This window comes from Anticarsia gemmatalis, chromosome 11 (genome assembly GCF_050436995.1).
Source record: "Anticarsia gemmatalis isolate Benzon Research Colony breed Stoneville strain chromosome 11, ilAntGemm2 primary, whole genome shotgun sequence".
Lineage (NCBI taxonomy): Eukaryota > Metazoa > Arthropoda > Insecta > Lepidoptera > Erebidae > Anticarsia > Anticarsia gemmatalis.
The window spans coordinates 5,034,292-5,057,549 of NC_134755.1; the positions used below are offsets into that span (position 1 = coordinate 5,034,292).

The 23,258-nt window shown below is 33.3% G+C and overlaps 1 protein-coding gene across 2 annotated transcripts in view; it reads right to left on the bottom strand.

Moving 5' to 3' along the window:
- Sol1 overlaps nt 1-23,258 on the bottom strand; it is a 384,779-nt gene that overhangs the window by 231,084 nt on the left and 130,437 nt on the right. For both annotated transcript variants that reach the window (XM_076119660.1, XM_076119661.1), the window contains exon 4: nt 356-536. In XM_076119660.1, the coding sequence (XP_075975775.1) occupies nt 356-536 (181 nt within the window). The remainder of the gene's footprint in view (nt 1-355; nt 537-23,258) is intronic.

Sequence of the window (23,258 nt, forward strand, 5' to 3'; positions counted from 1 at the left end):
CTTAGTAATTACGAAATCGTTTCAAGTGTTAATGAATATTTAAGTGTAAATTAAATATCAATTACTAAAACTGTATAATACCTCTAGTGTCTATAAATAAGTTATCCTTTAAGTGTCTACGATATTTATTAATACTTATTTACCAGACAGAAGATTTATATAGAAATTCGTCCAAATGCCCGAGTACCATAAAAAACGAATTCATGATAAAAGTACTCAGGCTTCCACACAATTGAGGTACGACGCGTAAATAATACGACGAAAACGATCGTCCTTCCTTCTCCTATATTCGTTGGATAATAACGTAGGTATGGTAATGACAGTTCGCTGAAGAAAACGTCCATAAATTACTTACTCGAGATGTTCCTTGTGTATATCGAAGTCTGTGAAGACGAGTTCGACAATCTCGTGCGGCGCGGCGACGAACGTGTAGAGCAGGCAGTCGACGCGCGGCGGATAGGGGCGCGGGTAGTCGGGGCTGCTGAACGTGCCGCGCTCCTTGCCGTACGTCGACGTGAAGCGGATGCACGTACAACCTGCATAACAATATGACTTATCAAACCAAACCACATATGAATACGAATATGGACAGATGTAACACCGAAATTTTTATTATGGATGGTGAATTTGTCGATGGAAAAATCCCTGTGAATTAAATTATACTTCGATTCGATACGTTTAAGGTAGGTAGGTATAGCTATATTTTAATTGCGTATACAAACAATACGAACCAACAAAATTGTTGCTTAAATAAAGATGGTAAAATACACAATACTCCTATATAAAAAATCATCGTGAAATATCAGAATAATACGGTTATAACATAATCCCGACATGTTTGGTAAGGAATGCGCCCTTTATTGCTCTCTGAGGTTTATTTACATTCTGCTATATGTACATGTACAAAACCACTGTAGCATAAAATGTGAGAACAATTTTACATTAAGATTTTGTACGATTTAGTGAATAAACGCAAACGAGCCGGGGGATTTTAGTTGAGAGTTAATCCGATAGCACTCTACAAGTGGGTGTTATTAAAATGAATGTTTATTAGTTGTTACGCTTTGTTATTTTGTGAAATTAATGTCGATAAATAAAAGCGAGAGGCAATTTTGTCGGTAAATATTTTTTATTTGAACCTCTGCTCATCTGGATTTTAAATTGTTGCAATAATTATAGGTTTCGTAATAGATTATATGCATAGCTTGTTTCAAAAGACATTAGTCAGTAGAATAACAAAAAACAAGAAATAATGGAAACACTTTGACGAGTGTTAAACACAGTAGGTACCTACTGAGGGAAGTTTACGATTTAAGTAGCAGAAGCATTGTTTACTTAACCAAATGTATAAAAAAATACCGATTTGTGTACTAATCGATGTTAACCGTGACGCAATTATATTCAAGGTAACGAAACGTTTCCTACGAATAAGAAAACAAGCAATCCTGATTGGATATTGTAAGGAGCACATTAATTAAGTGGCCATGTTTTCTATTGAACTGTCCAAAGTATATAGGTCTTAAGACGCAAATATACTCGTAGATCGTGGTGGTAATTCACTAAGGTAGGCGGTAAATTATTCGCCCACATTCGATTACTCCTGAGACGTGAAAGGTAATTATCTAAGAAACTAGTAAGTTTACACTCGTGAGAAATTCTAGACCTTTCTGTTAGTCTAACACCCACTGAGGCTGCTAAACTATTTCTTCGAGAACTGCGAAGTTAGAACATTTAAGTCCTTCGACTTACGAAATTGCTATTGTGCAATTTTGTTCAAAATTGTATATTGAGTAGATCCCTAGACGAAATTTGTATTACGAATTTAAGCATCTTAAGCTGAACAGTTGCAATTAAAATTACACTTGTTAATTATTTTGTGAGAACAAGAAAGAGCTAACGTAAAAGTAAACTAGAATAATAATAGTTACAATCATTTGAATAACGTCGATGTGCTAAAACAAGAAACTATAACATCATAATCACGAATATCAAAAGCCAACTTCGAAACTGAAAGCTGTTAAGACCGCATACAATAGCCAGTACCCGGCCCAAGTGCCTAATAAAATTTAATTTCATTCGCCAAATATTCCTCATAACTTATCCCTTGGCCTTCCTATCTCTTATCCGCATCATAGAGCTCATATTCAATAACTCAAGGCATCAGATCTTATCGGAAGCAATTTTCATTAACATGGTTAACTCCTTTAGTTAGTAAATTACTAACCCCTTGAACAGTTTCAGTTAACTATTCCAATTTAGTTTGAATGTTTCCTTTCTTGATTACAGAGCGTTTTGGAATTGATGGGATATTATTGTGAGTCGACTTAGTTCACCTATTATTGACTGTTTGGGTAAAGCATGAAAGCCACGTCTGACATTTTGTTCGGCTGATTGATGATTGTATGTTATGTATGCACGCATAATGAAACAAAGGCTATTTGGAATCGTGTTCCTGTTCCAATTATTTGAACAAAGCTCCCCACATACAATATTGTTCGATTACATACAGGAATTTTAATGGCGAAAGGCATACGTTGATTGTTTAGACAATGCGGAAAATCCGTGCTTCCCGTTTAACATTTCAATTAGGAACATAATCGCTTTTGTAAATAGAACATGTTATTTGCTTTGTAACATATTAGAAGCACAATATCCTGGTAAAAACTGGAGCGGTAGCATAGCATAATTTACTTTTGAATCTCATTTCTTAATTAAAGTTTAAATGAACGGACAAAGCGGTGACACGAGCAGCCACGGAGATGAACGAAACTGTGCGACGACTGTCTAACCAATCAGTCCAAACCATTTGAAGATTATTTCGTTTGGTAGAAAATCAAGATACCAATTACTATTAAATCCACAAATTCGAACTGGTCACATATTTTATGTTTCCATAGATTTAACACTATGGATTATTAATTTTTTTTTTATGTATGAATGCCAAAAAGTTCACCTCTAGTATGATTCAATGCAAACAGTTTATTATTTTTTCTATTTATGAAAATTAAAGCATAATTCTTCTAAAAATAAAACATCTTCTAAAATATACAATTTTAAGAGTATATTACGCTCACAGCTAGTTTTAAATTAGCGGTATGTTTTTATTATTTCTGAAGAGTTTTACGACGCATAATGAAAAAGCCATTTTCTACGAAATATCGAAATCTTAACACGTGTAGCCCTCATAGAATACGGTTCAGGCCCTACGATCCTATCAGATCGGTTCAAGCGACCCTGAAATTCTTATTCTTATTAAATACTATCAGTAAATAACACGCCCGTACCTTTGTGTATAAGATAAGTCTGTTATGGAGAAAATTGTTACTCGTTTCATTCTTAACAAGTAACAGTTTTCTCTTTAGCCAGTACCTACTCGTACAAGAATAAAAATGAATAATTAATTAAGTTAGACTAACATGCGTAGATGTTGCAAATTATCTCAAAGGCCCAGTTTTAATGTTTGGGTAGAAATTAACTTATATTCTCCTATTAGGATATTCACAGCAGCAGACCCGAATATCGTAATGTATCCGAATTTTAGCTACAGCTATAGGTGGCATACTTCTACCTACCCTTTTAATAACAACATATCTAATATTAAAGAAACATTCTACCTATTGATTACAATAGTAAATAAAGGTATCCTTCAATAAATACCTATTGAAAAAGTTTTCCGGTTTCTCCCATTGTTTGGTGTTTCAAATGAAAGTAGTTTGACTTCTTTGCCTTTCGTTTTCTCTAGAGGGTGAGTGAAGTTCGAGGTCATGTCTGTAAATATCTACTACTGAATAGCTTCCGCAACAACCTTGACTCTCCAAGGACTGTTCTTTATAGTTCGAACTAGTAGTTAGTTTTAACAATGGGTAAATAAACATGCCATCAAAAACATTCTGTAAAAACCTCAAGTCTCGCCGTAAAAAGTTGTGAGATCTATATAATACCAAGTCGATTAATCTATTTAGTCTCTACTTAAAGGACCTTCTGTCTTAAGTTATTACGTATGTTATTATCATGCCAATTAAAAAAAATACCTTTAAAACAAATAGACCGACCTGGCCATCGCATGATTTAATTATTAGTATGTATCACACTAATCAGCACGACGCGACGAGAAGTTAATGCTCCTGAAATGTTAATGGCGAATTTGTGTTTTCTTGCGATGACCAAGTCGATCTATTTGTTTTAAAGGTATTTTTTTTAATTGGCATGATAATAACATACGTAATAACTTAAGACAGAAGGTCCTTTAAGTAGAGACTAAATAGATTAATCGACTTGGTATTATATAGATCTCACAACTTTTTACGGCGAGACTTGAGGTTTTTACAGAATGTTTTTGATGGCATCTCACTTCTTTTTGTAGAGCGAACATAAGTCCAATTTGTATGGAAAGACGTTTTTTTTTCATAATTCAACATATTTTCCTATGGGAATGTTGTTCAGTTTCATGGGCTAAACACCCTTACACACTCTATACCCCCTCCCGTTATGCCTCATATAGTAGGTACCTATTTATTTTATTTTCTACATTAATAATAATTCATTAACTGCAAATGTAACCTTGTAATCTTATACATTTATATGGGATTACAAAGTTATTGTTGCAGTTGGTGTATTTAGAAAACTGGACCGAAATTAGAAAATATTACATTTTTCCCATGATTAAGACACTAAACCCTATTTGTATTCTAAATTTTAAGCTTCTAAGTCTGCTAGAAGTACCTTAGACTTTTGATGATCGGTGAGTCAGTGAGTCAGTGAATCAGTGAGTGACAAAATTCAAAATTTTAACAAGTTGTCATTCTTAAACCACTGGTTCAAATTGACTGAAATTTTAAATATACCGTGTTTATACAATGACTAATAAGCTGAAAATCCAGGCTTCTTGTTTTATCCACAACGAAATTATTGGGGTGTCAAAAATAGCCCGAATTGCTTCGAGAAAAGGATGTTACGGCCGTGCCGCTTTTTTTTGCTCGACTTGCGGGGGCACTTCCGTGCCCCCAGATATGGTGTATTGTTCATTGAAATAACTATCATCGAAAGAAGTTTGTAATAATCGATCGTATTCAATATTTGTTTTGACCAAATTAAATTCATCAAAGGAAAATCATTTCATTTGAGGACCGCGATATCGTCCGCATGTAATAAAATCCTAGTTATTCCAGGGTTTATAAAGTATCTGTCAGCCATTTTCATCAAAACCCATTCTCTGTTGTAGGTTAGTATTTAAATTTTCAATTCGTAAAATTAAAGTAAATATTTGCGCTAAGTTTGGTACAATAAGAACATAATATCTATTTAAATTTAACGTTTTTTATTGAATTAATTGTACCGAAATAAATTTGCTATAGTCATATCCTATTAAAAATCTTGTCTTATTTTCACAAATAAATTCCTAGTTCACGTCCAAAGACTCCTTTATTTAGTGCACACAGATAGGTATTACAACTAGCGATCTATTTCTATGTGATTCGGATCGGACTGTCCGCAATCATTGGTCTGCGCTGTGTCCGGAAATTGGCACCGCTTGGCCGGACACCGGCCCGTCCCGGACGGAGTTGCTCACGGTGCCACGCTGCCAAGATAAACTTGGCGGTAATAATTTGGTTAGAAATTAATGGTGGAATTAATTTTAATGTTAGTAATTTAGTTTAGTAAATAGTATATTACTTAATTTATTAACACGTGAGGCAACGTAAAGTCACCATGTGCAATGTAAAAATAATTTTCAATATTTACTTTCCGCTTCCTATATTTAATGAAGGACAGAACATTCTTAACATAAATTATCAAATGTTTGTGAGAAATTCCTCTTTTAATTGCTAGAAACATAATAATCCTGGTAATCCTGTTTAGACAGTCAGTAAACTTAGTAAGAAAGTTAAAAAAGATATAATTAAAAAAAATACAGTAATAACAATTAAAGATATTTCCGCGTTCAACGTAATCATAAAAAAAATGTTTACTATAAAATTCCAAAAGTAAAAGTAACAATTTCTAAGAAATACGTCTGACCTTGGTCTTGAACTCTGTTTGATTCCACTTGGCTACATAAAAGGTGAAACAATTTCCTTTCAGCCGCACGTTCGCAACAATATTACATTACACTGAACAAATTTAAAGAACTGCCGATTTTCTTGTTAAAAGTGTCAATAGCAAGCAGTAACCTTCTGACGGTAACCCGAATTCCCTATATTCGTATTGCAAGGCAATGATGTAAATAGATAAAAAAAAAACAAAGAAATTAATTGCTTGGATTACACAAAAAATTCTACGCCCAAAAACGTGCTTCAAATGTAACAACCCATTTGAAAATTCAATTACCAGAATCCCACAATTTTGAAATCAAATAAACCAAACACGATTCCAATTTCCTAATTATCGTGAACGTATAGATAATTACTCGAAAGGCTCAGTTTATAACAGAGACAACGGGGTCTGGCCTCTGAAGATTGAAGTGGCCTTATCCATTATTTATCCAAATGTCTTGTCATAATTAGTTCAATTAGTTAACTGGTCCAATTAAGAATTTCCATCCATCTAGTGAATTGCGGCAATTCCTTCCTGAGGGGATGTTTTAGGAAGATAAATGTCTGGCCTTAGCGTTTTGCTATCTTGTATAATATTATCATTATCTATCAATATTTAGCGAAATGGTTTCCTGTTTGTCTCTTCTGTTGGTTTATTAGTTTCATTAAGTATTTTGGGACGCGTATCGAATTCTTTATTTAATTTTCTTATTATGAATGGTTGATTCAATTTTCTTTTAATGAAGTGAACTCCCACACATATTAATTTTGGCTACTTGAGACTGTATAATCATCTTATACAACACAAGCAAATTACATTATTCCGCGTGACTAATCATTACAATCGGTAAGTAAAACGAAATAATTTAATGTTACTTCGTAAATAGTAACGAATGTACTATAATAGAATAAATAACAAATGCACTGAACATTTATTCATATCTCAAGATCCTTGTTACTTATTAGATCCTCCGAATAATTTGACTGCAATAACATCTTCAGAGAGCATAAGGGCTCCACTACCTGTTTATACAGGCATTAACACATACCTTAATTGCTCTAAAGTTGTTCTTACCTACCCTGATGTTTTCCTTTACCTTCAACAATAACGCTATCCTGATTGCGGTGTTCTAGGTTCAACATTTACCTTAGCAATACAAAGTCCAACAACATAGACACGTTAGTTTCAAACTGTGGGATTGGGTTTCAAGTTAACATGTACTGTTGTTGTTCACAGCCTCTAGTTTATCCTATTGTTGAGTATCGGTGATACAATGTATTTGAATGCACGTATATGAAATGCATTTCTGTTTTGTGTTAACGCTGAGAATCTGTTCGACATGTGGTCAAGTTTTGCAATTGTTTTTGGTTTAAAGTACAATGTGTGTACAAAACATAATATGGGTAAAGTAAAGCTTTTAAGTATAATGTAAGGATTCTTGGAAGTAGTGTAAATAAGTCTATTTTATATTGTTTCGACAGTAGGTCTTTTCAAGTATTTTTTCTTTGCGTAAAATAAACATATTTCTACGCAGTCATAAATGGTATGGACTATTTGTTCGCGATGAATTAATAATACCTATCTTTTAGTACGGACATAATTCTAAGTACTTATTTTTCTCTCTGCCGGTAAGAAGTTCTAACAAAAGAAATAATATTGTTTTAGTGCTACCGATTTTCAGACAGTGTCTTTCAAATTCTTTTCTTTAGTAAAATTAATTTGGTAGGTTTTATAAAGTTAATTAATGTCAAAATAAAACATAATTTAGACTAAACAAACATTCTACAAACATAATACAAATTTAATGAAGGAAATTAATCAAAAATTAATTTGGATAAACTTTTCTTAAACTGGAACATTTCACTGTTCGAAGTGCAAAACAATTTTCTTAGAGTGACGAAGTACTAATTTGAAGTACTAGAGATACTTTGTCTTCAATTATTCAGCGAAGCGCCGACAAACAAACTTAAGTGTTTAATCAAGATCGAACGGTGGAGCAATTAAATATCAAGGACATCGACGAAACAAACAGGGAAAATCTGATCCGTACAATGCGTAACGTTTTTCTAAGCGTTATCTCTGAAAGTTTTCCGATAAATGAATGACGAATAAAGCTGGTGAATGTAGAGAAAATAAGATAAAATATTATTTGCTTTCAGGCCTCTTAGTTCCTATGGGTACTGTTCCATTGTATTGGCCAATCGTACTGGGATTGCAGGATTTGATGGTTCCTTTACGTTTAGTGTGATCTTGATCAGAGCTTAAACTAAGACGGACGGCCTTTATGTCATCATACAGGTTTATATGTTTGTTTTTTTGACAGCCGAGTAAACGTATAAGCCAACGTCAATACTCCCCGCACTTGCAGACACGAAGTGTCGATAAAATTTAATATTTATCGATTTCGATTTTACGAGGTTATTTGTTTGCATAGTCGGCGATTTTCGCTCTTGGCATAGAAAGAGCTTTGAGATTTCTGATAAAAGTGTAATGGTAAGTTAATGCCAGAAGAATGGCCTCAGGGCGTTAGATTTATATTTTGGCCTTACCACAACTTTTCATCTTAAGTGCAATAGCACCGTATTATTAGCCATTTTATATTTTTGCACGTTTTAGAAGCAATTTCAGTTTTTGCTTTTAGAGCTAGAATTTTACAGTGCTGCATAAATCTGAGACTCAAGGCATAAATTATATTAGAGTGCATTTGAAAGTGAAAAGTTAATTGAGCATTAGAAGATATTGCAGCGATTACGTTACGTTCTGGAAACGCCATAACTATGTTCCACACGCCAAAGCGTTAACACAATTGTTCTTGCCACAAAGTAATCCACATACCGTCGGTCTTCAAAGCAATATAACTTGTAACATAGCCGTTTGAGTCAGTAATCTCGCGTTTTACTCGCGCACAAACCGTAGCTAATTGAAACTATTTCCCGAACATTCGGAGGATTCCTTTTGATCTCTCGCTTGGCGAACTTAGCTGCTGAACCACGATGCTTTATGGGCTGAATTATAGTAAGTCACGATCTAAAGTTTCATTGGATATCGCACGCTATTGGGGCAAGCTCACTGCGCTTAATCTCTCGGGTGTGGATGAATTTTCTGTAGCCTGAATTATAGAACTTGGGTGATTTTCAATAAGGTTACGACTGAGTGCGCTTGCATTATTTTATGCCACAATTTCGTAAGTCGTTTTCATAATTTTGGTAAGTTTTGATATTCAGTAAAAGTAAATTAAGGAATGTAACAGACCTTTTTCTTTGTTTATCAGTTATATTTCTAATAAAGACCAGCGAAATTTTTGCTTTGGAGTGTCAATTTGAGCTCAACACCTATACTTTTATCACAACAAAAACAAAGTCATTATCCGAGACCGTATGAAGAGATAGTTTTATCTAAAACAAACACGTTAATTGACTCTTACCCTCGTTATCTCATGCTTAAAAACGGTCATCGAAATCGAGCCGTATTAAATCCAGACACTATTCAGTGATACTTTGAACCGACAACATGAAGTACTTATTCCCTTTACTTTTACTATTAGTTAGTGAGTTGTGTGAAGGGAGAGTGGCGATAAAAGAGGCTGATGTGATTCCGTTGCCAACTAGTGATGTGAAAGATAGACCAGCTTTGAATTATCCATGCAGATTCAGGACTTTGCAAGGAGGGGATGCTTATCCGTCCGTTGTAGTGAGGTGGCATGGACAAATACAGAGAATGACTTGGAATTCTAATGGAGAAGTAACATATGAAGAGAATTATGTACATCCTACTCAGTCTCATTCTTATCCATCTAGTGGTGGTCTTTCGGGTGATTCGGGAACAACTAACTCGGATCCTTTTGCTGATGCCTCGGTAGTGCCTGATGATTATTTGCTTGGTGATATTGTGTCGGCGTTCAGTAAAAATTGTCACCGTCCGTATTAAAAGAATGGTTTGATTGAATTATAAAATGGTTTAAAGAATTTGTGTTTTATTATTGCCATGGTTCACTTTGTTGATACAAAACTTCCATACATACACACACTTAAAGTATTATTTTATGGATTAATTAGTAAGTTTATATCATTATTAAAATAACCAAAGTAATATTTAAAGTTAAACACGCTCCAGAGAATAGTAAATTAATACACTAATTTGTCGCCGATAGTAACTTGCAACTTAACTAAGCCCTACCTTAATCACTTGAAGAAACGTATGTAAATTATTTATCACAGTTGACTACACAACTTTTCACTTACAATATCGACTTAACAACCTTTAATACAATAAGTGAGTTATGTTTAAAACTAAGTTACCACTTAATCTTCAAGCAGAACCACTTTCGTGGTAGGATTACAGTGGCCCAAATCCCTATATTTTAGTTAGTTTCGAACACAAATTCAGTTTGGAGTGAGTTCGCCAGCTTTATTATTAATCGTTCTCTATACACGATGCTGGATTAATTGTTACAAGGTTTTGAAGAAAACGCTTTAGTACGTTAAAATATTCTGACTTGGGAATTTAGTGGAATACATTAGGACTTAAACTACCTCTCTTTCTAGTAACTGCGATATCATATGACATGATAAATTAATATTGAGTTCAAATGTACTGTTTTATAAAATAATTCATAAAACAGGACATTTTAGAGGTTTTTCATATTCATTAGACAATTCTAAAAGTCGACACAATTTTGTCGTTCGCAGCCCTTTCTTATATTTGTATTGGAACACTTTTAATTTGTTAGTTTTATTTCAGCTACTGAACAAAGATAAGTAAATTGTAATACTGAAATAAAAAGCGACAGTCATAAGTCATCCTCCTCAAACATTTGAAACGCTTACACTTAAAAACAAATCTTGGTAATTCATATTGTCTGAAATAACAAATAAAATTAACTTTCTTCTTACTTTGAAGCCAATTTAATTTGCTCTAAACCCCAATTTAAATTACAGCGTATAATCTAAATGCTTTATATTTTTCTTTTAAAGTGGGGTGACTTTTTTGTCAGTATTCCAATTGACCTGTTTCAGACGAAGCATTTTGATGAACTTAGTTCATACAATTAGACTAACAAACAACTTCTCTAACTAAATTATTAGTGTAGTTTGAACATATAATCCGTCAGGACCTCTTATCGTAAATCATTCCCTAATTTGTTGGGCTGATAACAATTTCAGTACATTCTAAGGAGTGTCACGTAAATAATTAACATTACACAGACCCATATTGTTTTAAAGTCGTCGGGGGCAGAGTTAATGTGTTCTTAAGGGTCGCATTGTCTGCGGTGCACAAACACCGAAAGTTTGGTCATAAACGACGACCGTAGTTCACGATCTTGGACGTAACGATTAGAGAGAGAGACTTGAACAAATTCTCTTGATGAATTCGTTAAGTTTTCTGCGATGTCTGGGCAAGTGAAAGAGAGGACGTTTGGAGCTAATGCCGAAGTTGCTAATCTAGTAATAGCATATTACTGTCTCATATCAATTTGAGAGTCTGAAAGTAAATGGACCGCAACGTACGGTGATCAATTCTAAGTTTCATCGAGCAAACAGCAGTGAAAGGAATTAGTAAAAGTTTGATGTTATTCTGTAAGATTTATAGTCCAAGTAATTTACTTAAGTAAATTATATTCTCTTGTCTAAACTTTCTTTACGTGAAAAACGATTTGCAATTAGGATCCCAGGTATAAGATAATAAGAAATATTACTGTTTGTTAAGTCATAATATTGTCTTAATAAATTATAGGTATCCATCTTGCAGGTGCCCTATTATCTTAGCTTCTTATTTAATGTAATCTGAAATGATAAGGTGCTTAAGATAAATCTCTATAATCTGAGACTATGTGCAATGTACTAAGACAAGAGATATTACCCATTAAATGGATTGATGCCTTTACTAACTATTTTAATAAGTCTGTGAGATGAATGTTTAAACCTTTAATTTGGTTTTATAATGTGAAAGAGAATAATAACATTCATGGTAATTTTCTATTATTGAATGCAAATTCGGAGCATTAAATATTATCCAACCCGTAAACATCAGGAACTGCTGGTCACCATGCCAGTACCAATGGTCGAGAGGTCATGGGTTCGATTCCCTAAAAAAAATCTGACTAAAGTTTATTTATCTATAATTAGACAAATTAGAAATACCAATCATTTATTCGTATCAAATGAATACCGAATTGTAATGAGTCTATTTGATACCTAAAATTGATCCCTACAATAAAAATATCTAACAATGGAAAATCGGCCCTCAGCAACGATAATTCAAAAGTGACGTTTTCAAAAGTTCTCTTTGAGTGCGAAATGTCAGATTAACGAACTCATTAAACAACTTGTACACATTTTCCGACAAGTTTGGAAATGAAAGCTGCGTAATTCGATAACACGTGAAACGAAACTTATTTGAAGACTTTAATATTATCAGGAAGAACATTGTGTTTGATTCGTCAGGTGTTGGGTAGAATTATCATTCAGATATTTTAAAATTAGAAAATATATTGGAGTGTAATTTAGATATATTATTACAATCAAATATGTTTGAACGTTCGTTTATCTGCTGAATATGTTTAAGTATCTGTAAATTGTTTTTTTAATTTAAAAATAAGAGTACACAGTTTTATAAAGGCATATTTAATATCGGTGGGTTTTATAAGATTGTAATCCAATTTGATACAAAGTAAGAGTTGACCTTATTTTATACAGTTCAATGTCATTAATTATAACTAAACCATTTGAAGTTGTAATACTATACAAAACAATATTTAAAGTAATTCAAGTTATTTGTTTTGAATCATAAATAGGGTATTCTTTTAAACAACATTATGTCGTAATATTTTATTTCATACCTCATTATCAAAGGATATTTTGATTGAAATTAATTTAAAATTTCTTAGAACATCAATCTTAGGTTTAGATTAATGTGAAAAGTCTCGCAATAATATGAGACATTCGTTTTATTTTCGAAATAATTATGTTTTATTCAAGTATACTATGAAAAGGTTTTATTTAGAATTTGTAATATGATTTTAATTGATATCTCTGATTCAGTAGACTACTTGAAGTAATCACTTAAACTTTTTGACCTTTCCTTTCCTCTGACATTTGAGCCCTTTGCTCAACAACTTGCTTTTTTTGACAGGAATGTAATTTGTCTGATAACTATTCAAAATGCTTCGTATCTAAACTAATTATGGTTAGTTTCTCATCATATATTTTTTTTTTAGATATAATTGTTTTAGTAAACCAAAAATCATGATTTAGAATTCAGCTGAAACAAACGAAAATATTTAAGCCTTGTTATTAAAATTAATCTACGATAATTAAAAAGCCTTTGATAACAAAACGACGATAAATATCACAAGTAAAGTTAAATATTTTTATCCCAAAATAACAAGACAAAATGTAAGATTAACAGGACAGGAGATAACAACATAACAAGCGTGACCTGAAAATCCTATTGTTCCCCATCTGTATCAAGATTCAATAAACAAGAGGAGATACGATCCCGGGCCGAAACTCGCGACGATCATAAAAGGCAAAAGCACTATCCTTATTATAACTTAATATAGAAAATATACGAGGCCATATTATTTTTCATAAAGGCAAACAACACCTGTCCTTGCTTTCATACTAAAATTAGAAAAAGTTTATCTTGTTAGTGCACGTAAAAACAGGTCATCCGATTGATTAGAAAGTTTTTACTATCGGAAACGTTTTCTTTTGTAGGTTATTAAAAGTTGTATGATAAAAGTACTGGGGCTAAAGCTTTTTTGTTACTAAGGCATCGAAACGCGTTATTCTCACTGATTAAGAACTCTTGCGACTCTGTTGTCAAGTTAAAGGCCGATTCTACTATCTATATCTATACTATATATCCCTTCTTAGTTATTTATTAGTTTTTCTTTAATAAATAAGGAAAATACATAAGTTGAAATGACATAGTATCATCGATACTATTCACATTCGACATGAAAACATAATGCCATCAAAAACATTCTGTAAAAACCTCAAGTCTCGCCGTTAAAAGTTGTGAGATCTATATAATACCAAGTCGATTAATCTATTTAGTCTCTACTTAAAGGACCTTCTGTCTTAAGTTAATTCGTATGTTATTATCATGCCAATTTTAAAAAATACCTTTAAAACAAATAGACCGACCTGGCCATCGCATGATTTGATTATTAGTATATATCACACTACACAGCACGACAAGAAGTTAATGCTCCTGAAATGTTAATAATGGCGAATTTGTGTTTTCTTGCGATGACCAAGTCGATCTATTTGTTTTAAAGGTATTTTTTAAAATTGGCATGATAATAACATACGAATTAACTTAAGACAGAAGGTCCTTTAAGTAGAGACTAAATAGATTAATCGACTTGGTATTATATAGATCTCACAACTTTTAACGGCGAGACTTGAGGTTTTTACAGAATGTTTTTGATGGCATCTCACTTCTTTTTGTAGAGCGAACATAAGTCCAATTTGTATGGAAAGACGTTTTTTTTTCATAATTCAACATATTTTCTTATGGGAATGTTGTTCAGTTTCATGGGCTAAACACCCTTACCCACCCTTTACCCCCTCCCGTTATGCCTCATATAGTAGGTACCTATTTACACCTATTTATTATTTTATTTTCTACAGTAATAATAATTCATTAACTGCAAATGTAACCTTGTAATCTTATACATTTATATGGGATTACAAAGTTATTGTTGCAGTTGGTGTATTTAGAAAACTGGACCGAAATTAGAAAATATTAAATTTTTCCCATGATTAAGACACTAAACCCTACTTGTATTCTAAATTTTAAGCTTCTAAGTCTGCTAGAAGTACCTTAGACTTTTGATGATCGGTGAGTCAGTGAGTCAGTGAATCAGTGAGTGACAAAATTCAAAATTTTAACAAGTTGTCATTCTTAAACTACTGGTTCAAATTGACTGAAATTTTAAATATACCGTGTTTATACAATGACTGATTAGTTGCTGAAAATCCAGGCTTCTTGTTTTATCCACAACGAAATTATAGGGGTGTCAAAAATAGCCCGAATTGCTTCGAGAAAAGGATGTTACGGCCGTGCCGCTTTTTTTTTGCTCGACTTGCGGGGGCACTTCCGTGCCCCCAGATAGGTAATTTCTACTTCTAAACTCCTGCTATTAGTTTATTACTTTTATATTTTCCTTAAATATAATTATAAAGTATCATCGTTAAAAAAGTAAACCTAAAATACTATAGCAAAAATCGTCCACAAATCGCGATCAAATCAAAAACACACGTCACTCAACAAAGAAAACGACAACGAAAAAGTAACACCAAAAAACCGGCAACGTCATTTTCAATGGATCCAATTTCTCGAGAAGCGTTGAGGCGGTGCTAACACGCACTACGACGATGACTTTTCACAAAGTCGGTAAGTAATCCGTGATTAGGGCGGCTCTTTGCGACCTGAGCCGCTGTCAGACCGGCTGTGGACAGCCACATTTAATATTCAATTAGGGACCATTCGGCCATTCATCAGTCTGGACGAGCGGGGATGTTTCCTTTACTAGATGGGTGGTTGAGCGTAGTTGATTTATTTTGTATTATTGTTTCCTATTCCTGTTAGTGTTGTATGCAAGAGTACAACAGACATTTACTGGCGTATAGTAGTTAGTTAACGTGTAAGGTCTTGCAACATATTAAAATGTATATGTATGCATTTTCTTAATAGACGCAAACTTTACTTTCGTTTCATTTTCTGTTAGCCACACAGTCACGTTTAAAAGTAAGCTTGTTTCTTTTCTACAGGTGATGGGGGCCATAAACACTTTGTTTGTTCCCGCGCTAAAATTGCTATATTTTTATTGCGTTTTAGATTGAGCATATACGTTACAAAACGAGGTCAATCCATACATAATGCAATTCTTTCTAGTACATTTGTATCAGTGGGGTGTCTCAGAGATAAAGTATGTAATGGACACGGCTTGCATAATTTATTTTGTTTGTGAGTGGGGTAACAAAATTTTACATTCATTTGTTTGAAAGGGTGGCGGAATTAGGAGGTGTACACGCTGTACAATACTGTACAGTGTACCTACACGTTGTTTCAGTTTTACCGATTATATTTTATGTAAAATAATAAAGATAAGTTTCCGAGCTACATTTAAATGTAAAGTTGTAAAGTTTTTATAGCCTGTGTAGTTTCTGGTTTACAAGAGGTCGTCATAGCTCTCGATTTATGTCCTTAGCTTTGATGTGTGTATTTCCGCTACGGAATCACAGATATTTTAGGTATCGCTTGTTTTGTAATACTATTTTAAAACGCAATAAATCACAACTATTTTTTCAATTTCATTTGTTCTAAGGTAATAAACCATTATCGGGCTACGTTTTTATTATTATTTCACAGACTTATTTTTGGTATTACAAGAGTTATAACTAATCATTTTAGCATCAAAAACTTATAGACGAATGAAAGTGCTTGGCACTAACACACACAACATTTAAGAAACATAGGTAATACACATTCATCTTAAATTCTATTAACAAAACACTCCTATACTTAAACGTCACATAAAAATACACCACCATACGCTACAACATTCATATTTACTTGTTCACATTAGACGACACATAATATGCTCTGAAACGACCCCCATACAATTATGGTGGGCCATACAACGTATTATGTAATTGTCCATTACGGTACATTCAAACAGTTTATTTGACGTACAATGTATGTCTTCTATGTTTGGGACTGAAATTAAGGAAATAATAAAAGTTTGTGTTGAATGTAATAGTATGAGTGTGTTTGAGAGAACTTGGTTTTATGTTTGAACAATACCGAAGATATAGACTGTACATAATTATAATAATATGGCACGGCCCAAATCTTCAGGAGATTCCTCGCTCTGGAGCCCTAACCTAACCGTACATTGGACTCAGTTCCCGATACCTATGGCCTATTACTTTTTATATAAAAAATAGTTGAGTATATTTAAATATACTTTAATTACGATTGTTATATTATTCAATTATCTGACTCTCGTGGCTCCAATTGTGTACCTATAAGTTTTGGTTTTAAAAAATTAAATGCCTATGCCTAAGTTCGGGTCTTTAACTGTCCTTAATTCGTTAAAATCAATTAGTGATTACGCCTTGAAGGCGCAAAGGTTAGTCAGACATTATTTAGCATAGTATGGGTTTAGTATGAATTGCCATTTTATTGTATGGAGATTTATCGAGACCGTTACTAACTATCCAGCACTGTAGAAGAGCTCTTATAAAACGAAGAATAATCGACCATAAGCAGTGACCTATCGTGATATTATTAACCATTATGTTTTTAGTAGCATTCATTTGTATTCACAGGTTTTCAACATGACTATTTATGTATTTATTTTTAGGTTAGTCATAACAATGTAATGTTTCCTGGTAAAACAAGTATTGTTCCTGGTCCTGGCTTGTCAGTAGTGAATGACTATCTATTACATTATCATATTCCTATTATACTCATTCTGGGAAATACTAACAAAGAACTTACTGAAGCGAAGACGTGTTATGTATAATTTTCAAAAGAGCTTATGTCTTGTCTTTGTGATGTGAGATGTGCCCTTTTTGAAGCCGAATATTTAGTTGAAAGGAGATATTCTAACCGTTTCTGAGTAAACGTTGTGCTAACGGGTTAACAATATACGTCATCGCTTTGCTTCACAAGGCCATGCTCAAAGCAATACACTAGTATTTTAGAGAAGATACGGGGAAGCAGTCAAATATTATATCGTGTGTAAACCAAAACTTAGTGCGATATCCAATTCAGCAGCGGAAAAGTAACCACTTTAACAACAACGCTTCGAAATTTAGATTCTAAAAAAATAATGAAATCTCTCCTTTTCTATTTACGAAACCTAGTAAAAAGTACCACAACTATAATTATGACATTTTGAAAAATAGTTGTCGATATCGAAAAATCAGTCAACTCATTTTTTGCGGTCAAATTTTGTCAACCAGACTATAGTGTTAGTAAATCGCAGAGCGTATCCGCAGTATGCCTTATCAAAACTAAATAGGACACAAAACTTATAAACTACCGACAAAAACCAGTATAACTCTATACAAAATTTATAAGCATTATTATTAACCCTCCCACGTCACTATCACTGTCGCGTCGCTCGTAAAAACTACAATAAAAACAGCATGAACTGGAAAAGGTACGGGATTATATTTCAACTACGAAAGAGTACTGTTACAAGGGCATTCATATTTAATTTGGCGGTGCGGAGGCACTTTCACTTATTACCTGTGCCTACAGGATTTCTGTGTCCTTGTTTCACTGGAGTATTTCAGTTAGTTTTTTTTGGTGAAGAATGTTCCGCTCGGGTATTAAAAGAACGCGGCGGGTACACGGTTAATTTTGCGGCGAATTACGAATTGTTACGTTTGTTATTGTGTACACTTTGCTTTAGATAAAATATTTATGCTGTTTTTTTTCTTTGCCTTCGCGGTTTTGTTACCGCGTATAAATTGTATATTATTTTAGTTTCAAAGAGAAATGAGCTCTTTGAATGTTTTATTTTGTATACGCTAACTACGCTTACTAACTTTAGTAATATTATGACTGAAATACAAAATGTAGGTCATTATTCAGGAGCTACAATGTTTAACGATATAATTCGTATTTTCACCGTGTGTGATCAAATATTATATCATACATTTTAATCATCGTGTGTAACATTCTTCATTATGTAAATGACTGTAATTTCAACTAGGTTGTTGACCTAATGGGTAAATAGTTAAAAGTCAACTCCATAAGAGGAAAGGCGTGATTTTCCGGATGAATTTTACCACTACACACATTAATAAAATCACGTCTCTTTCTCTCAAACAAAAGACATAACAAGTCATAAAAAAAACTTCAAAAAGTTCAACAACCCCAAGAAAGAAGCAGTAGTTTATCAAACCCGTCACTCATTCTGGGGTAATTCGAAAACTTCAAGTCAGACATGACAGGACAGCCGTCGAACACAGCGGGTCATTTATCATACAGCCACTCGCTGTCCATTCGTTTTATCGTAAATGACGTTTATGTTGTACTGAAAAATAATTGACTTGCATTGAGCCTGTTGGGGGAGCCGACATGACTGTACCAGTTGAAAAGTTTGTCGTTTAAAAATGAAAAGGATTTTGATTGTGGACAGTTCGACTAACAAGTTTTTCGCGACTACTGTTAAATAAAAAGCGACGGATTGAGACCCTCCTGTTTAAAATCGATGAAAAAGGGGACTGTATTTGTCCAAGCTACAACAATTTATTTGTACACTATGTACAGTAGCGCGATTCTCTACAGTCGGTACCATGGATTTCTGAGAGACTGACATTTTAAAAGTACTTCAAAAATTGTTCCTATGACACTCGCTAGAAGCGCTGATCAGATTTTCATACAAAATAATTCGATAGCCGGCCAGTTGTCGGTATTCGATAGTGGTAATGAATACGAGGTACAGCTGCGCCATTCTTTTTCCTCTACTAAGTATCGACAACCTCATAATCGTATTATAACTACATTTCTTCAAGTCATTGAATTTGATAAAAATGAAGTGGTTGGGATTTTAGAAAAATAACTCAATTATATTAAAAAGTTGCGCTGCAGAAGTACCGTCATAGACTTCGTGATCCCCAGATACGTCTATACCTTTAAACATGTTGTGTAAGAACAGGGTTGTCTAACTCGCGAGCCCCTACATTTCACGCCCCACTGACTCCAAGGTTGTTATAGGCGACCCTTTAAGTTCCTAATTGGGTTCATTGCCTTTAGAAACGTAGGAACTTTTTACAGAAACCTTGAGATTATTTTAACTATCGTATTTATGTTGGCGCCGTCTGCCTTTTATTTTCAATTTGATTGGTAGAAAGTTTCTCTAGGTATTGTTTTAGGTAATAGATTCGAAATTCGAAAGATTTTTCTGAATTTCTTACTGAAATAATTTTGTTAGTTGTACCCGGTAGTGGTAGTGTATAAATACATATATTTTTTTGCTTCCCTAACATACATCTTGTCATACAGGACCGCCGCCGGTAACGAGTACTACGAACCTGATCTTTTGCAAGACAACAACCGCATTTGCGAATGTCTAAAATAAGACCTAGAAACACATCACAGAATGAATTAATTCATTCAATAAAAAATGTATGTAAGTGTTATGGACAATACGATGTAACAATAGAAAATAAGATTTCTTGGGTCTACATTCAATGAATTTGGCAACATAATTATATGTATCCTACTAAATTATTACCGAAACGATCTAATAAGTAAGTAAAAGACAAATGTACAGTCTACCTGGGTAACTTTCAATCATTTGGGTAACATTGATCGTGGGAATTTGAGCTAGTTTCGATTATTTTTTCATATGAAACCAACGCAATTGATAAAGATTTATTTTAGTTTTGCAAACTTTTGTTGTTGTGTTCAATGTTACCCAAATGATTCAAAGCTACTCAAATTTACCTTACCAATAGAAAATGAGAATTATTAGGTCTACTTTCAATCAATTTGTTAACATAATTATATGTATACTATCAAATTATTCCCAAAACGATCGAATTGATAGTTATTGAACATAATATAAATAAACATTCATGGGTAATATAACGTCGATGTTCTCAGAATTATTACGCAAAACAGGATATATTCTGCAAACAGTGAGCCTCCCACATAATATATGTACAGAAACACCGTGGGCATACTTCAATCATCTGCTTCAATACACAATTTTGTACACACCCACTGGTCTAGGAATATAAAGAAAACATTACAAATAAGATCATTAATAATAAATATTCATGTGTAACGTACTGAACACGCGCTTCGTAGGTCAAACTGACAACTACTAACTGTCTTTAAACTCTCGCGACTAGTAAAATTACGAATAAATTACAATACATGACTAATAAATTAGAATGTGGTATTCTCAGAGGATACACTTTTAGTTGAAATAGTGCAAATACATTTGACACTCATTATCATGACCGAACAATTTGTGGAATTTTATTGCAATATTGCAAATTCTATTGATACCGATCTTTTATCGATTACTAAGAACTGAACAAGGCAAGTACGCTTTGCTATTTCCTCCTATAAAACGTAGAATATTTTTCTTTGCTGTTGCAACGCCCGAAGGGATTATGTCAGCAGAATGAATGGGGCAGTGACGGGTTTGATGTAACGAGTTGCACTTATTTCATTTTTAAATATTACCGTGTATTATTACGTAGTGATTCTGTTCATGTAAGCCGTATGATAGAATCCTAAAAACAAATGTTAGTCCCAGATTTAATTGTACTCTATGTCCAATTTTATGGAATGCCAACGTTACAAACAGTATAGAGCTCTAAATTTTTACCTCTCCATTATTTAAATAAATTATTATTTCTATATATTTGATTCTTCAAAAAAAAATATTTTCAGGATAATTAAAGCTTAACATTAATAAGAAATATATCAAGCATGTTTTCTTAAAAGGTTATAGATAAATAAACGTTGACATATTTTAATTTCCCGCCCCAGAGCGTTTTTAAAACGGTGTAAAAGTTTACACCGAGTAATATTCTTAAGCAGCCTAAGGACTGAAAATGTTTCATAGTGGACGAACTTCACAGGCAGTTACTCGCTTTCTAGGGTACTGTGAACTGAAGTAAGAAACCTAAAATAAACTTTTTAAGATTTGGTATCGTTCATTCATTTTTTTGCAAATAAGGGTTCGATTCGATTCACCAGCTGATGATTACATAAATTAATCTATATCGAGTATCCTATTTTAACACGAATGAAAGTTTTTAGTGTAAAAAATGTTATTATTATATAATAATACACATAACTATCAGCAACGTTAAAATTCAAAAAACGTTGTAGCCTATAATGTCGTAAAAATTTGGTTACTTCTACGTTATAACGTAAAATCTTATATACTACAAATAAAATAGTACCTATAGTTTTTCGTGAAACAAACACAAGTTACTTCCACAGTTCTAGTACTAAAACAGATTCTTCTCAGATATAAGAGAAATTATGATCTTATTTTGACCAACAACAACTATCCGCAAAGAGACTTAATAAAACTAGGCTATCTACAATAGTGATCTGAATTCATTTGTACGTAACAAAACAAGCTGTAGGTAACTTTTATTCCTTTTTTATTACCCCTAAAGACGTAAAGTACCTAATTAAAAAAAGTTCCACCCATTATCCAACTCTTCACATTTTGAAATTGTTACAAGCGGTTTTTTTCAACGGTGTTCGTGATCCCGAGGGAAATCGGCGTATTCAATTGCCACAGTAATTCGTTACTGGAAAACGTAATTAGGTATAACGAGTTCACAAGAATTGTTACTGTAATCAGCCATAAAATAAAGGAAGGTGTAATTAAAATGATTGTTAAACTGTAGGATTTGCACGGATTGGTCTGTTGAAATGCTCTATTTTGTTTTAGACAATTAATCTTGCTCCGCTTAGTGTTATCTTGTCTAAGCGAGCAGGTCACTGTGGCTGAGAGCTTTTCCCTCAAAGATAAAGTAAATCTCAAAACAATTGCGGGTACTTAGGATGTTACTTTCTGTGTACTTTTTACTTATTTATTTTTCAGTCACGTAGTTCCGCCTTGAAGTAGCTAAGTTCCGCAGATGTGACCTTTGAATTACGTATTCTTTAGTTCCAGTGGGTGTTCTTAGAAACTGTTTTGTTGTTTAGTCTTTTGACATTGACGATCCAGGTCAACGATTATGCTGGTAGAAATGTTGGTATTGTATCCTTGAGTACCCATTTTGATACTAAGAGTAAATAAATCTATAAGTTTGCTTGATTGTCACTCGAAATATTCGTTTGAAATTATATCTAGTTGCCTCTTTGTACTAACAGCAGGTAACAAAATAGTAAAAAGTGAATTTATGGATCGGGGGATACCACATAGATAAATTTATTATTTAAGTCTTGAAATTAAAAAATAAATTGAAGTATTTTTTACAAATCAACTGTCACCCTTTATCTCGTGCGTCAATCAAAGCCACAAAAATTCAATCGTGGTTGAAAAACGTGCAATATGATCACGCGTTTTACTAAAAACCATAATCTTGCAAAAAAAATTGTACAGCCACGTGGTTTTGTGGCGCAATTTGTCAACACAAACCACGCCTTAAGGAACAAAAACCATTTGAATAGATCCCACATTGCTAATTACGGGATTCAGCTATCGAATT